This window comes from Camelus ferus, chromosome 11 (assembly GCF_009834535.1).
Source record: "Camelus ferus isolate YT-003-E chromosome 11, BCGSAC_Cfer_1.0, whole genome shotgun sequence".
NCBI lineage: Eukaryota > Metazoa > Chordata > Mammalia > Artiodactyla > Camelidae > Camelus > Camelus ferus.
Window position 1 is genome coordinate 11,254,705 of NC_045706.1, and position 14,147 is coordinate 11,268,851.

General features: G+C 41.2%; 1 protein-coding gene across 4 annotated transcripts in view; it reads right to left on the reverse strand.

Annotated features, from left to right (window-relative positions):
- Positions 1-848: 848 nt before the first annotated feature.
- Positions 849-14,147, reverse strand: part of DENND10 (DENN domain containing 10) — a 34,721-nt gene continuing 21,422 nt past the window's right edge. The window contains exons 3-9 of one of the 4 annotated variants that reach the window (XM_006192926.3): positions 14,023-14,102; positions 11,030-11,178; positions 9,959-10,070; positions 8,357-8,457; positions 5,608-5,715; positions 3,502-3,596; positions 849-2,388 (exon numbers count right to left, since the gene is read on the reverse strand). In XM_006192926.3, the coding sequence (XP_006192988.1) occupies positions 2,212-2,388; positions 3,502-3,596; positions 5,608-5,715; positions 8,357-8,457; positions 9,959-10,070; positions 11,030-11,178; positions 14,023-14,102 (822 nt within the window). In that variant the 3' untranslated portion in view covers positions 849-2,211. The remainder of the gene's footprint in view (positions 2,389-3,501; positions 3,597-5,607; positions 5,716-8,356; positions 8,458-9,958; positions 10,071-11,029; positions 11,179-14,022; positions 14,103-14,147) is intronic. The other 3 variants (XM_032490796.1, XM_014566227.2, XM_032490797.1) reach the window with 3 other exon arrangements.

Below are 14,147 nucleotides of genomic sequence, written 5' to 3' on the forward strand. Positions count from 1 at the left end.
GTTCCTCAGATGTGCTGTGGTCTCTCTTCCTTGGGCCTTCCCACAAGCCGTCCCCTCTGCTCTGGGCTAACGCCTGCCTATGCTTCAGGTCTGACTTGGATGTCAATCACTCTTCTCCAGGAAGCCTTCCAGGAGTCACCATACAGAATTAGGCGCCCTCTCCTGCAGCACTCATACCGTGCCTGGCACTTGCCACACTGCAGTGCGTTGGCCTGTTTGCTGACCTTATGCGCCCCCAAGACTGTGCACCTTGAGAGCAGGAAGCAGCATCCTGTGCATCAAGGAAGCCCCAGAAGACACTGTGCACGGCATAGAGTAGGTACCCAAACATTTGCGCACTGGAGGACGGTCTCCATCACATCCTGCCCCAGGTCATCTGAGAAATAACCTGTGTCGTTCAGTTTTCCCTAGGTCACAATGACAGTTATCTCCAAATTTGGTAGAAGATGTTTCACAGCAGCCTAAAAGGATAAAAATCTGTGAGAATGAGCTACCAGTCGGCTCCATGTAGCCACAGGCTTATACTAAACAAAAAGAACAAAATGTGCAAAGGCTCCAGGTGGAGGTTTAGCCACTAACAGATGACAGAGGAGTAATCTAAGAGCATCTTTTTGAAGAAAACGCTTCACCATTAAAGTCAGCTCCAGAAGTGGGGATGGAAGAGACTGGGCGGGGGAGGAGGGCCGAGCCAATGCAAGGAGCTGGACTGCTTAACCTTCAAATAGGTCTTGGGGTAACTCCCCAGTGGTTCTGCAGTTGACAAAAAGGGTTTTTTTCTTTTTTCATTTGGAGTGGGGAGAATTAGAGAAAGAGGGCACAATTCTTCATCTGCCTAAAACTCTGTTGAATATCAAAATATTTCCATTTTATTTTTGTATCATAAATTTCTAATTTTAACAACTTTGATCATTAGCTAATAAAGTAATACAAAAAAATGAGGGAGAAAAAGATGTTAGTATTTTCATAAAGTGCAGATTTAATTTTCAATTGTTTGTCTCAGTAAACATCATCTCATTTCAAATCCTCCCCTGCCCCCACCCAAGGGGAGTATGTTAAAAATTTTTTCCTTAACAAATGTCTGACACCAAGAATAAATGAAAGATCCAAGAAAGGCAAGTATTTTTACAGACATTTTTTCTGGGTAAGATTTCTAAGGACAGCAGTACTGAGTAAAAAAGAGTGAAAAATCCCCTTTCATAATTAATATGAATGTATATAATAACAAAAACAATTTAGACCCCCATGCTTATTTTGCAATTTTTAGGTCTCTAATTATGAAAAAGGTACCTAACTGAACAAAAACAATTGCCTTTATATGTGGCCAAATTATTTTTACTAAAGTTGTTTGAAAACATTCTCTGGTTTTGGCCCTCACAAGAAGTGAATTCTCACATTCCCTCACCAATTATATAAAGTTGCTGCTTCAATGCAGACATTTACGTTCAAAATGGGCTTCTTATTTTATTCTATCACATAAGGGCTGGCATCTTTTTCAAGAGAATATTGCTAGCAACAGGGTTAGTTAAAGAGAACTAATGGCCGAAGATTGCCAACTGCTTACCTCTGCGACAGTATAAATATGGATTATTAAAGTTGTCTACCCAGGTATAAAATCTATGCAAAACCCTTATAATATAGGCAACATGTTCAAAGGCTAAGAAAAGAATTTTCTTTTATAGGAAAGTGCAACTGCAGGGTCTTCTGAATGATCTTCTAGACGGTTCTGCAGAAAACTTAGTAGTTTGGCTCAGAAAGTAGAGTTCCTCACAAGGAATTAAAGTTCTTCCTAGAAGAATACAAAGCAAAATTTCAGGCAGCTTTCTGAAAATAAACCATTCATTGGTGGCTACACAGTGAGACAAACTGGAACTTAGAGTAACGAAGGCCTTCGGAGTTGCTGTCATTTGCATGAGAACTCGACAGAGCTATTTCGCGCTTACTCCAGGACATCGGGCAGTTGTATAATGTTACATATGGTGGTTACAGCACTTTGTAAACATTGAGAGGAGGCATGAAATTAATCAGATAGGAGGAATTCAGAAGTGTTTTCGTATGTGTTTCAGTGCTTTTTCAGGTCAAACTGCAATGCTTTCAAATAAATCATTAAAAATAGAACGTTTTCTTTGCTATTTCCAGTATTTTACATAGGCGATGGATAGTCACGGTGCCAGGGCTTTAGATCTGTCATCAGTGACACATTCTGCCCCGTGGTCAGATTTTCAGCATTTGTTCCGCTGCTGCTAGATGGTAGAGGAAGTTTTCTGTTGCTGGCGGAAGTCGTCTCTGCTTTAGTGCCTCATAATTGAGCACTCGCTTTTCTCCATCACCCGAAACTTCTGAAAACGGAGCCAGGTTGGTGAAGATTTCTTTTGTTTTTAGGGAAATATCCTTTAAAAGAACAGGAAAATATATAATATGTTAGTATCAAAAAATTTGAATAGTTCTCCAGAATCCTTCCTGCTGTTTTTTTAGGTTTATCAGACTAACTTTATAAATAATTTTTTTTAAATTTAAAATAACAAGATAAATGTCATGAGTAATTTTGGGCGGTGGGGGCGGATGGGCATAAAGTGTACAATTCAGCGGCATTTTAAGTACATTTACAGTGTGGTTCAACCATCACCACTATCCATTTCCAGAACTCTTTCCATCATCCCAAACTGAAACTCTGTACCCATTAGACAGTAACTCCCCACTCCAGTCTCCTCCAGGCCCTGGCAGTCACCATTGTACCTTCTGCCTCGATGAATTTGCTGATTCTAGGTGCTTCATGTAAGTGGAATCACACTATTTATCCTTCAAGGTTCTTGTCAAGATTCATACATGTTATGGCACACGTCAGAACTTCACTCTTTTTAAGGCTGAGTAACATTCCACCGTATGTATGGACTACATTTTTTTCTCCATCCATTTGGACATCTGGGTTGTTTTCACCTTCTGGCTACTGTGAATAATGCTGCTCTGGACAGCAGTGCACAAATGCCTAGCTGAGTTCCTGCTTCCAGCTCTTTCTGATAGACATACACACACATACACACACACACACATACATATATACATACATACACCAAGAAGTAGAATTACCAGATCTACGTTAATTCTACGTTTAACTTTTTGAGGAACCTGCTGTTGTTTTCAGAACAAATCTCTTCCCTGAGTCCTCTCCTGCCTGGGATGAGTGACCCAGCACCTGCTACACGGGCTTTATTCCTCTTCACTGACTGACATTCCCTTTGGGTGGCTGAGGACTCAGTGCATTTTTCACTGTGAATGCCTGGCTTCAGCACCAGCCCCTGTATCCATCTGCCTGTGGAGTCCGGTAAGGGAGTGGCCGCGGCTGCTCATCTTCACCAGGGCTGTCCTGCAGACCCTCTGCTCATCTGAGCAGCTGCCCACCGGCCTCTCCAGTCGCTTCACTCTGTTCACGTGAACAGCAGATGACGAGCTGCTGCCCAGCGATGCCTTTTCAGGACTCGGTCAGTGGGCAGGGTCAGGCGTTACCTGTATAACTTGGCTGTCTGATTTCTCTGGATCTTCTGCTGACTGGACAATTAACTGACCAATTTCTTTATGCAGTTTTCCCATTGTCATGGCCTCTGGCAAGAAGAAGAATATGTTGTGTGAATATTTAGAAGTTTATGTAATAAAAAGTAATCATGCCATCCTATCTGAAAACTGGAACGATCATATAGACGGAATTTTCAAAAAGCAACTGACACCCCCCTCCCCCCCATTTCCATCTTATTACTACACACAAATATGGTGACACAATAGGAGGTAAGGCACGGTCATGATTTATCTACTTCATGTTCCATATAAAACATGCCAATATCAAACCAAAATTCTGATAAAAATTTTTATTTTTTTCTAGATAAAACCTAACGAAAACTTCTGACTACAAATAAGTTGTGATTTTAAGCTAAGAGCTCAACTTTTCTGTCCAAGTCTTGATTTTTTTTTTTATGGAGGTCCTGGGGATTGAACCCAGGGCCCCATGCATGCTAAGCATGTGCTCTACCACTGAGCTATTCCACCCCTCTCCCGTCTGAGTCTTTACGGTTGAGAATTCAGGTTGATCTTTCTGGCAGGGATGTTGTGAAAGCAGCACTTCCTGTCATTTCTGCAGAAGCAGCTCAACAGTCACTGTGTAAAGGCCCTCAGAAACGAGCCAAGGCAACAACCTAAATTACATTAATTATACCCGCTGCTATTTTCTGCAGCAAGGAGGTTAACAGAAATTTGTTTGACACTGAGGGACAGACTCCACTGGCAGGAGCCCTTTTGATAGACCTGGAGCAGCAGAGGGCTGCAGGGAGTGGCCCCTCTTTCTGGTCCTAACCCTCCAGCAGTCTCAGTGGCCTGGCCATAGCTAGTTCTCTATCACTGGCTTTACAAAAGGCAGTATCCTAAAGACCTGATTCTATATTTTGAAATTTTTCACCATGAGTATGTATTAGGTTTGTAATTTCAAAGCAAATGAAAAGGAAACTTGTTCTGGTTCTGTTAATTTGAGGTTGCTAGATAAAACCTCACATGATCAGAATCTAGCTAAAAAAATCCTTAATTGGCCAGCATTCAGCTGCTCACACTTTTAGGAGAAAGATGAATGAGGACACAAAAGCTGTTGTCAGTAATTCCCATCTAAAACCAATACCTCAGAGTGCCCTGGGCTCAAAACACATTTAACCCCATCTTTTCTACTTTATGCAGCTATAATTTAGGACAATGTACAGTTCCCAGAGACAACCCTAGGACACTAGAACACTCTCGATCATTAGACCCAAGAATACTCTCATTCCCCGATGCTTGCTGAGATAGCCTTCAAAAAGATTTTCCACACGGGAGTCATGTTCAGTGACAAATGTCTACACACTCTGATACTCCTTCCTTCATGAGGTGGAGTCTAATTCTTCTTTCTTAATGACTTGCTTTAACGAATAGACGATGGAGGAGGTGGTGGTGTATGACTTCTGAGACTAGGTCACAGAAGGCACTGTGGTCCCCCACCCTTGACTTACTTACCCCCTGCTGGGGAGGCCAGCAGTCATGTGGTGAGAACACTCAAGCTGCCCTAAGGACAGGCTCATGTGGTGAGGCCTTTGTCAACAGCCATGTGAGTTAGCCTGGAAGCAGGTCCTCTAGCCCCAGTCAAGCCTTTACTTGACCACAGCCTTGGCAATATCTTGATTGAAACCTCTTAAGAATCCCTGAGCCAGACCTCCTAGCTAATTCTTCCTGAACTCCTGCCCACTAAAACTGAGTTAAGTATTTGTTGTTTTAAATCCCTAAGTTTTAGAAGTAATTTGTTATGCAGCAATGGCTAACGAATAGACCTTGTTTAAACAGAAAAGTGGAGAAGCAAGACGAATAGACCATTCATCATATTAATGCGTAATGTGGCATAAGCACCCAGAGGTATCGCTAACTGGGCTAGGTCTATAAGAATGAATGCTGTGTTCAAGATGCAGAAAAATCCCTCCAGCTTCAGCACAGAAGGTGAAGCGGGCCCTCCAATACTGATTTTAGAGAATAACTGAAAATATACAACTGCTTGGCTCACATCTTGTGTCAACAACAGAAAAGAACAGAACAGAACAAAGAACTAACCTTTTGCAGGTGGAGCAATGGTAATCTCACTATCTGCCAGGTTCACAAACACATCATACAGGTCTGATCTGTTGCTCACCTCCAAGTCTACGAATCCAGCAACGTAACCTGCATCACAAAGAGGACCAACGTTACTGGAGTAGGAAGAAATTATGCTGTGAACATACCAAAGAGAACCGAATCTAAAAACTCATCAGCTGGTTTTCTTCTCTGCTTTATTTATCCAGGGCGTTTTAGCTGCACCCTGTGACATTTATTAAGATGACATTATTGTCAATTGCCTGAAGAAACTCACACAACTCATGATGTTCCAAAACTAGATTTCAGTGTCAAAGAAGAAGGCTGAAGCAAAGCATCTGCTTTTCAGTCATCGCTATTTGAGTCGAGCATGGCAGATGAGGCGGCAGGTAGCAAGGATTCTCTGGACTACTGTCCCCCCTAAGTCTTTATCGCCAAGAAGTCATAGCTGAACACTCAGTTTTCTCAGGGATCGAATCACCCCTGAGATGGAAACAGTGTCACCTTCACCAATGTCAGATCTGATACAACAAATGCTAAAGGAATCAGGGCCACTCAAGAATTAGCAGACCTTTGCAGTTGGCGTTAAGACTGGTTCCCAGACTTTTTGGATTTCACAGTGCAGTACAATTAAAAAAAAATTTTTTTTGAGGACCAATTTTGCTTTACCAAGTGAGGACACTTATAAAAACAACAGCAGCAACAAAACCAAAAACTCACAACAGAACACCCAGACACAGACTCCCTCTTGTATGAGAAAATGTGACAGGTGACAGAGACGATGCTGCAGATTCCTAAGAGAGGACACTATTCAATACGTATTCCTGAGCTGAGCTGCTATCCAAATGGAAAAAAAAAATCAGATCTCAGACTCACACCCTACAAAAATAGTCATTCTAGGCAGATTCCCACAAAAATAATAATTCCAAATCCAAAAGACTTCAGTGGGGAAAAAAAAAACCTTTAAAAAAATTTATTTACTGATTTAGTTGGGGGAGGTAATTAGATTTATTTATTAGTTTTTTTTAATGGAGGTACTGGGGATTGAACTCAGGACCTCATGCATGCTAAGCATGCTCTCTATCACTTGAGCTATACCCTCCCCCACATAGAAAAAACTTTTTCAATGTTTATAAGAAAATATAGAAGAAAAACAACCCAATGGAAAAGTGAGTAAAAGTTATTTTGCAGAAGAGAAGACAAAAATGGCAAAAACAGAAATATGCTTAACCTTGTTAGGAATACAGAAAATGCAAATTAAAACCACAACAAAATAATCACTGTAAACCCACCAAGTTGGCAAACATTTAAAGTTTGACCATAACCAAGTGCTGTTGAGGACAAGAATAGGACCTCTCCTACACTGCTGGTGGAAGGGTGGATCGGTACAACCTCTGAGGAAAACACGTGGCATTATCCAGCAGCCTGAGGATTCGCATACCTTCTCACCCAGAAGTTCTACTCTGCAATGTGTAACCCAGAGAAGGCCTTGCACACGTGCACCAGGAAACCCACAGTAAGAATGCTCACAGCAGCACTGTTTTAAAAGTGAGTGACGAGGCGGGGGGGTATAGCAGCTCAGTGGTAGAGCGCATGCTGAGCATGCACGAGGTCTTGAGTTCAATCCCCAGTACCTCCATTAAAAAAATAAAAAATAAATAAATAAAAATAAATAAATCTAATCCTCCTGCCCTCCCCAACAAAAGTAGAAATAAAACTGAATGACGAGAAATGTCTAAATGAATAAACTATGGTATATTACTTAATGGAATCCCATACAGCAGTGAAAATGAGTGGGCTTACAGACACGTGAACATGAATGAATTCTGCAAAACTGTTAAACATTAAGGAAAAAACCAAACAGGCCTCAGAAGAATTCACCCATCATGCCACATGAGTCCACATACATGAAGCTGGTTTAGGAAAAGTGAACGATGCGTTGTTTAGGGATGTGTGTTCACGGGGACGTGGCCAGAGGAAGGCGGTGAGGAAGAAGGTGGAAGGAGACTGAAGGCACAGGTGCTTCAGACGACTGACAGCAGCCTACTCCCAACTCTGGTGAGTCCCGGGTGTTCCTTGTGTCTTTTATAACTTGCATAAATATTACATATTATTTATAAAATACATTTCATAATTGAAAAAACAACAATAAAAGCTCCTACCATCTGACATCACCATTATCATCATCGTCATTTTATGAAAAGACCTTTAAGATCCTAAAAATATAAAGGTCATATACTTAAATTTGAAGAAATAAAAACAAAACACCGTGTCAACTGCAAAGTTAGAATTCCTGTAGACCTAAGTAATACTGTATTATTAAGCTATTCCCAGAATCTTATTAATAATTATTATATTGTATTACATAATAACACCATTTTAAAATAACTTCATTTTTTCCTTTGAGAAAAAATATGGAAAGGCTCAAAATAAACTGTAAATCAGATCACCAACAGGGAAACTCTTAAGATGAGAGCTTTACAAGTTAAAAATAAGTTGATTTTGCTAATGGTTGTATAACAATGTGGACATACACTTTAAAATGATTAAGATGGTAAATTTTATGTGATGTGTATTTTACTACAACATTTTTTAAATTAAAAAAAAATTTTAAGGGGAAAAAATTAGATGCATTTACCAAAAAAATAAGATTTCTTTTTTAAATCCCAAAAAACAAACAGCAACCCTAGTTAAATCCTCTCCTCTCCTCACCTGGGAGCCTGCTGCCTACCTGGGCACATCTGGAGGGCCTCCAGCTCATCAGCATCAAGGTGCACGTAGGAGTGAAGTATGGTCCAGTCCTGTCGATGCCACACCAGGGCAGGCAGAGTCCTGGGGAGCAAGGCGAGAATGCAGATGGCTGCTGGCCCGCACCTGAGCCTCAGCCCGCCCTCTTCCCTCTCACTCTTGGGGAGGAAACTGGCTACCAGAGGCAGAGCGGACAGTAAGCCCTAATCGTGCCAACACCTCCAGGCTTCAAAGTACAGTAATGCAATGTTTTAACACTGCTTTTGGGGTCCGATTGGTTACAAAGAGTTCAAGGTAAAGTTTTGAAAAATCTCCATGGTGATGGAGCGAGGCTTCCAAAGTTTTCCTTCAAATGCCCCACTCTGCAGACTGCCACAGAGGGGGTCTGAAGCCAAAATCCAAAGTGGATTTTAAGCAAGCAAGAAATTTTCTGAAGTCTCTCATTTCAGATTTAAAATTCCAGCTAAATTTACAAACTACTTTGTGTGCCGAATTTATCTGTGGTTCTGTGAACTCCCTGGTGACCTGCTACATATTTCAGAAGCTGTGGACACCCTAGTTTCAAAAGCATAAATGTAGAGGGAAAGGGTAATTGGGTGGGAAAACACAGGGTTTTGGAGTTAGAAGAGGGTAAATATTCTGGCCCTCTCACCGAGGATGGGAGGCAATCAGTCATAACAACGGTGACTTCGAGAGTGCACACTCTGAAGCCACATGGCGAGCACTTTACCCAAATTATTTCCCATCCGAAAAACAAGCTTATGAGGTAGGTATTATCATCTTCACTTTACAGATAAAGAAACTGAGGCATAGAAACATTACGTATCCTTTCTGTGGTCACAGGGCTGATACGTGGCCCTCCCAGGACTTTAACCCAGGTCTTTCGGACTCGCAAGCCTGCCTTCTTCCATTATCTAACCACTTAACCTCTCCGCGCCTTGGTCTTCTCATCCACAAACAGGCCATGCCACTCCCGTCATCATGAGTAAATTTAGTGACTTAAGGTGCCTTATACAATGCCTAGCATACAGTAAACAGCATAAATGCTAGTGCGCCTGCTTTTAAAAAAGAATCTAAGAACAACTTAGATTTGGCAAAGAAAACAAAACAATCTACATTTATTATATAAATAAGAGAATTGGTGGTAAAACTGAATGGAAGAAACAACTTATCTAAAACAGAGGTCAGGCCCTGTGGCCGGCTGCCTGATTTGCACACAAGGTCTTACTGGAACCCAGCCGAGCTCATTCATTTACGTATGTACTGTCTGTGGCTGCTCTTATGCACCAGTGGCAGTTGAGTAGTTGGGACAGAGACTGTATGGCCTACAAGCCTAAAATAGTTACTCTCTGGCAAGAAGTCTGCAACTCCCTGCTCCAAAATTTTCAGGTTTCAAAATTTCAAGAAGAATCTGCTGAAATTCAGTGACCTTGAACTACTAAATCTAAACCAAAACGATATTTTACCCCCAGCCTAACACATGCTATTTATACCAATGTGCAAAGGAACAGAGTACACAGTAACACGGAGGGCCCCGAACTGGCTGCCAACAAAGTCTGCACTTGTTAATGACAGGAGACCATACCTGGTAAACTCCTGGACAGCTTCTATTTTGGGGTGATAGACAACAATTCTTTTCTTTAGCATCAGTGCTGTGTGTAAGATAACGGTTTCCATTCCAAACTGAGATACGATGTCTTAAAACAAAAGAAATGATAATGTTACTGCATTAGATATTATGTTAAAAAATTAAGTTTTTATCGGAAATAATTCTTGTCAATACAGACAATAAATGTAGGTAAATGTTGTAAATACAGAAGCACCTTATTTGGTGGGTGGGCAAATCAATCCATATGTCTGCTCCCAGGATGGGTGTTACAGTAGCTACCCCTGCACCCTCCAAGGGACTGTATGCTGGATGCACAGAAGAAGCCTGACTCACAAGAAAGTCGAATTATGTGAAGGGAACCAGCAACTTTGGTGCCATGAAAGCTCAAGTTTAAAAAAAAGTTCACAGACTGCTCCCAACCCACACATAAATCACTAAATAAGTCCTTGTGAGACAGCTGGAAAAACACCTAACACCTCATCAGGGATGCTTAGAAACCATATAAAACAGCAGGATCAAGAGCAAAGACAGGCAGGCGCTGTGGGAGGATGAGAATGGAGGCCAGCATCACCTGGAGTTCCCGCCTCCTCCCTTTTAAGGACCCCGAGGTCTTGGCTTAGCCCTAGGCTGGACTTTCCAGGGAGGAGACAGAAGCAGGGAATTAGACTGGGAACTCTGGGGCAGGGGCTTGAGCTCCCTGGATGGAGGAAGTCACTGCTAAGATCTAAGGAAAGAAAACGATGGAAGTCAGGGGAGATCTCAAGCCGAGAACTTCAGTTTACTGGTGAAAGAACATTTCTACATTGACAGTTGGAATCATACAGAAAGGAACACCACAAATGTCTCCTCTCCTGACAGACTTCTAACCACATAAGGAAATGGAGAAGTTGAACTACACTCCCAAGTAAGAAATAAATATTGTATAGATGAAGTATGTGAAAAGATGAAATCACAGTTTAAAGGGAGATTGTCCTTGGCTTAGGGATTTTGTTTTTGTTGGGATGGACTAATCTGGGATGGGTTTGTTTCTCTTCTTTTCTTTTTTACCTTTGATGGAGCCTGCAAGGTATGCCTTTCGGGCATCAAAGTCCTTGCTGAGAAAAGAGCCATTTTCTTCACTGTGGCATATGCCCTTCGTGAGAACCGCGATGTAACTCTCCATCATCTTAACAGGGCTCCCGTGTTTCAGGTACATTCTGTGAGAAAGGACAAAAAGCAGTCATACCTGATTTAGCATGAACCACCTGGAGAAGTACGCTGAGGACAGGCATGGGTACTTTCTAAAGAATCCAAGCCGACTTGCTGACACACTTCTGAATGCCTGAATCTTTTCATGACCACGGTTACGTCTATAATTTGAAAACATACTGGTAAAAAAACTAAAACCACCCCTTGAGAAACGTTCAATAATTCTTTGAAGTAGGATCTCTTGTTATATCTGGGGAGGCCTGCTATGGTCCACGCAGGCAGGAGAATGAACTGTGGACTTTCTGAGGCCCTGCTGTTCTCGAGAATATTGTATCCTTATCTCTTTTTTTGTCTTACTTTCATAACTGGTGGTGTTAGTCATGACTGCTGTTTTACTGCTGGGATTTCCTTTGACAAGAAAGGAGTCTTACGCATTGTTCACAGAGAAAGCAGTAATTAGATGTAGAACTTATATTTATTATCAGAGTTCTCAGAGGTAGCTATATTTAAATAATTAAGAAATCAGACTCCTCTAAGTTTCTGGTGATAAATGCACACTAGATACATTTATCAAGTTAAAGCTTCCAGAAAATGCAGACAGGAAACTGGCTACATTTATACCTAACATGTGACATCAGCCCCTTCCCCTGAAAACTTTTCCTGTGAGAAACTAAATCTGAATTCTGCTGGAGAAGTAGGACTGGATCTACTTGGGCATTTCAGTAGGGACAGAAAATTGGGATGAAAATAAAATCATTGTTTAAGACAGATCACTTGAGAACTGTATGTATTGCACATTAAGTGAAAAAACAAAAGCAAGTGTTTTAACTGCCTAATAAATTTTGTCAGTCATCAGTGTTTTTTTTAATTATTATTTCAATGCACAAATTGGGGGGAAAAGGTAGAGAACAATGAATATGGTAAACTATCATTATATATATATGTATGTGTATCTATATATAATAATAGTCAGCCCCATGAACTTGTACACGCTTATCTATGGAGAAAACATCTCCAATATGAAATAAAGAAAACAGGCCCAAGAGCTGCCTTAGGGTGGGGGGTCGGGAGGCAGAACTGGAGACTGGGAATAGGGGAAGGAGGGGATTTAGTTTTCACTGTATACCCTTTGTATTTTTTTTTTTAACTATGTGCCTATATTACCACAACCAAACCCAAACAAACAAAAACACCATTAAAATTATTAAATTTTTAAAATAAAATGAAATTTAATTTTAAAAAATTTTAGTTTAATATTATAAGAAGGGGTCACGGCACTGGACCCGGGTCCCACAGGGGATATGAACCCCTCCTTGTGGGCTCCCGTGGCCACAGTAGGCAGCATGCTGGAGAAGGCAGCTCTCCCCAGAGATGGAAGGGAGCACCTCACGGCCTTCAAGAAGTGTTTGTTTACATGTGTGTGAACAGGCATATGCGTTCATGGGGAGAGTGAGTATGTGCACACAAGCACATGGGCGTGGACAGGTGCCTGGGCAAGCACTGAGCGTGGTGGGGGCTGGGGGCAGAGGAAGCGGTTGGCGATGGCTTTCAGTCCTCATTTCTCTTGCACTGTGACAGGGGAGTGTGACAGTGCTGTGGCATGGAACAAGCTGAGAAACCCTAGGGCTTCCTCTTGAGCAGGAAGTGGGGTCTAAAGCAACCTTGCCTTCTGGGCCCCAGAATATTTCCCAGTGAATTCAGTTGCGTAACCTAACTCTGACTCAATTAAATGAAACAGGAGCCTAATGTTTGTTCAAAAACACCTTTGCAGTAGTTTTGGTTCATGGCTTCTGGATAGCGCCTCTTCTAACGATAATAATCTCCCCTTTGTGTCAGTGCCATATTTGCAGACAACTGTTTATATTTCAGGTGAGCCATATATCTGCAATTTATCGCATGAGAGCAAGAAGTCTTTCTTATCAGAGCTGACTGCTAAAACAGTAAAAGTTCTTTTTGTCGAAATACAACCTAACTGAAACTCTTAGGTCATGAGATGATATTCTTCGTGTGTGTGTGTGTGTGTGTGTGTGTGTGTGTACATAAAAATGGCAAAAAGGCAATCATTTATTGGGATTATAGTGAGAAAAAACAAAAATAATTCCCTTTACCCTCCCCTCAAAAAAAACACTTACTGGGCATGAACTTGAGGACTGAGTGTTATACGTAACACCCAGAATTATAATTCTACCCAATGATATTAGGAAAAACCCAAAACCCTAAAAAGCCCTGATTAAACAAAAAGCTAGTATCTCTAACATATAAGACAGGTTTCATTAATTTCACTAGATATACTTATCAAGGCAAGAAAGTAAACTGGTAGAATTTAGATAAATTTTTTCAACAGCTGGGATGAAATGGGAGGAGTCCACTTGAATCGCAATTAACCAATTAATCAGAGTTTCTCCACTCCTCCGCATTCCAACTAAGAAATATTTTCCTGTGCTTTAGCATAATTCAAACTGCCCATTAACCTTCCCCCAAATGACTCCCACACACAGACCCTGACACACAGGACCCAGCTCACCAGTTGCATCCTAAGGAAAGCTCCAGATTGGAAGTGAGTAGAAATAACAAACCAAAAGTGGCAAATGACTCAGAATGCCCAGAAATTACAACAGCATTGCAAACTGCTTTTTCTTCTCCCCTCTACCATCTTCCCTACTAAGAGGAGCAGTATCATGGAAGCAGAAGACAAAGTTCCTCTTTATAAAACAGTGTCTGAAGGGCCGGTAATGATTAAGTGGGGGAAACAGAGGGCTAAAATACGCTTCCTCAGTGTAGAAGTCTGCTATGTAACTATTGAGTAAGATCTTCATGTTTGTATTAGTATTTAACACAGTTTTCATACAGACCTACACAATATCCTAGTGAAGGCGGCATATTTCTCTGGATTAAAATCTTTGGCGGTCAGAACAATAGAAAAATGAGTCACCTGTCCAAAACAAAAAAAAAGTACACTCTTTAAAGACACTTTAAT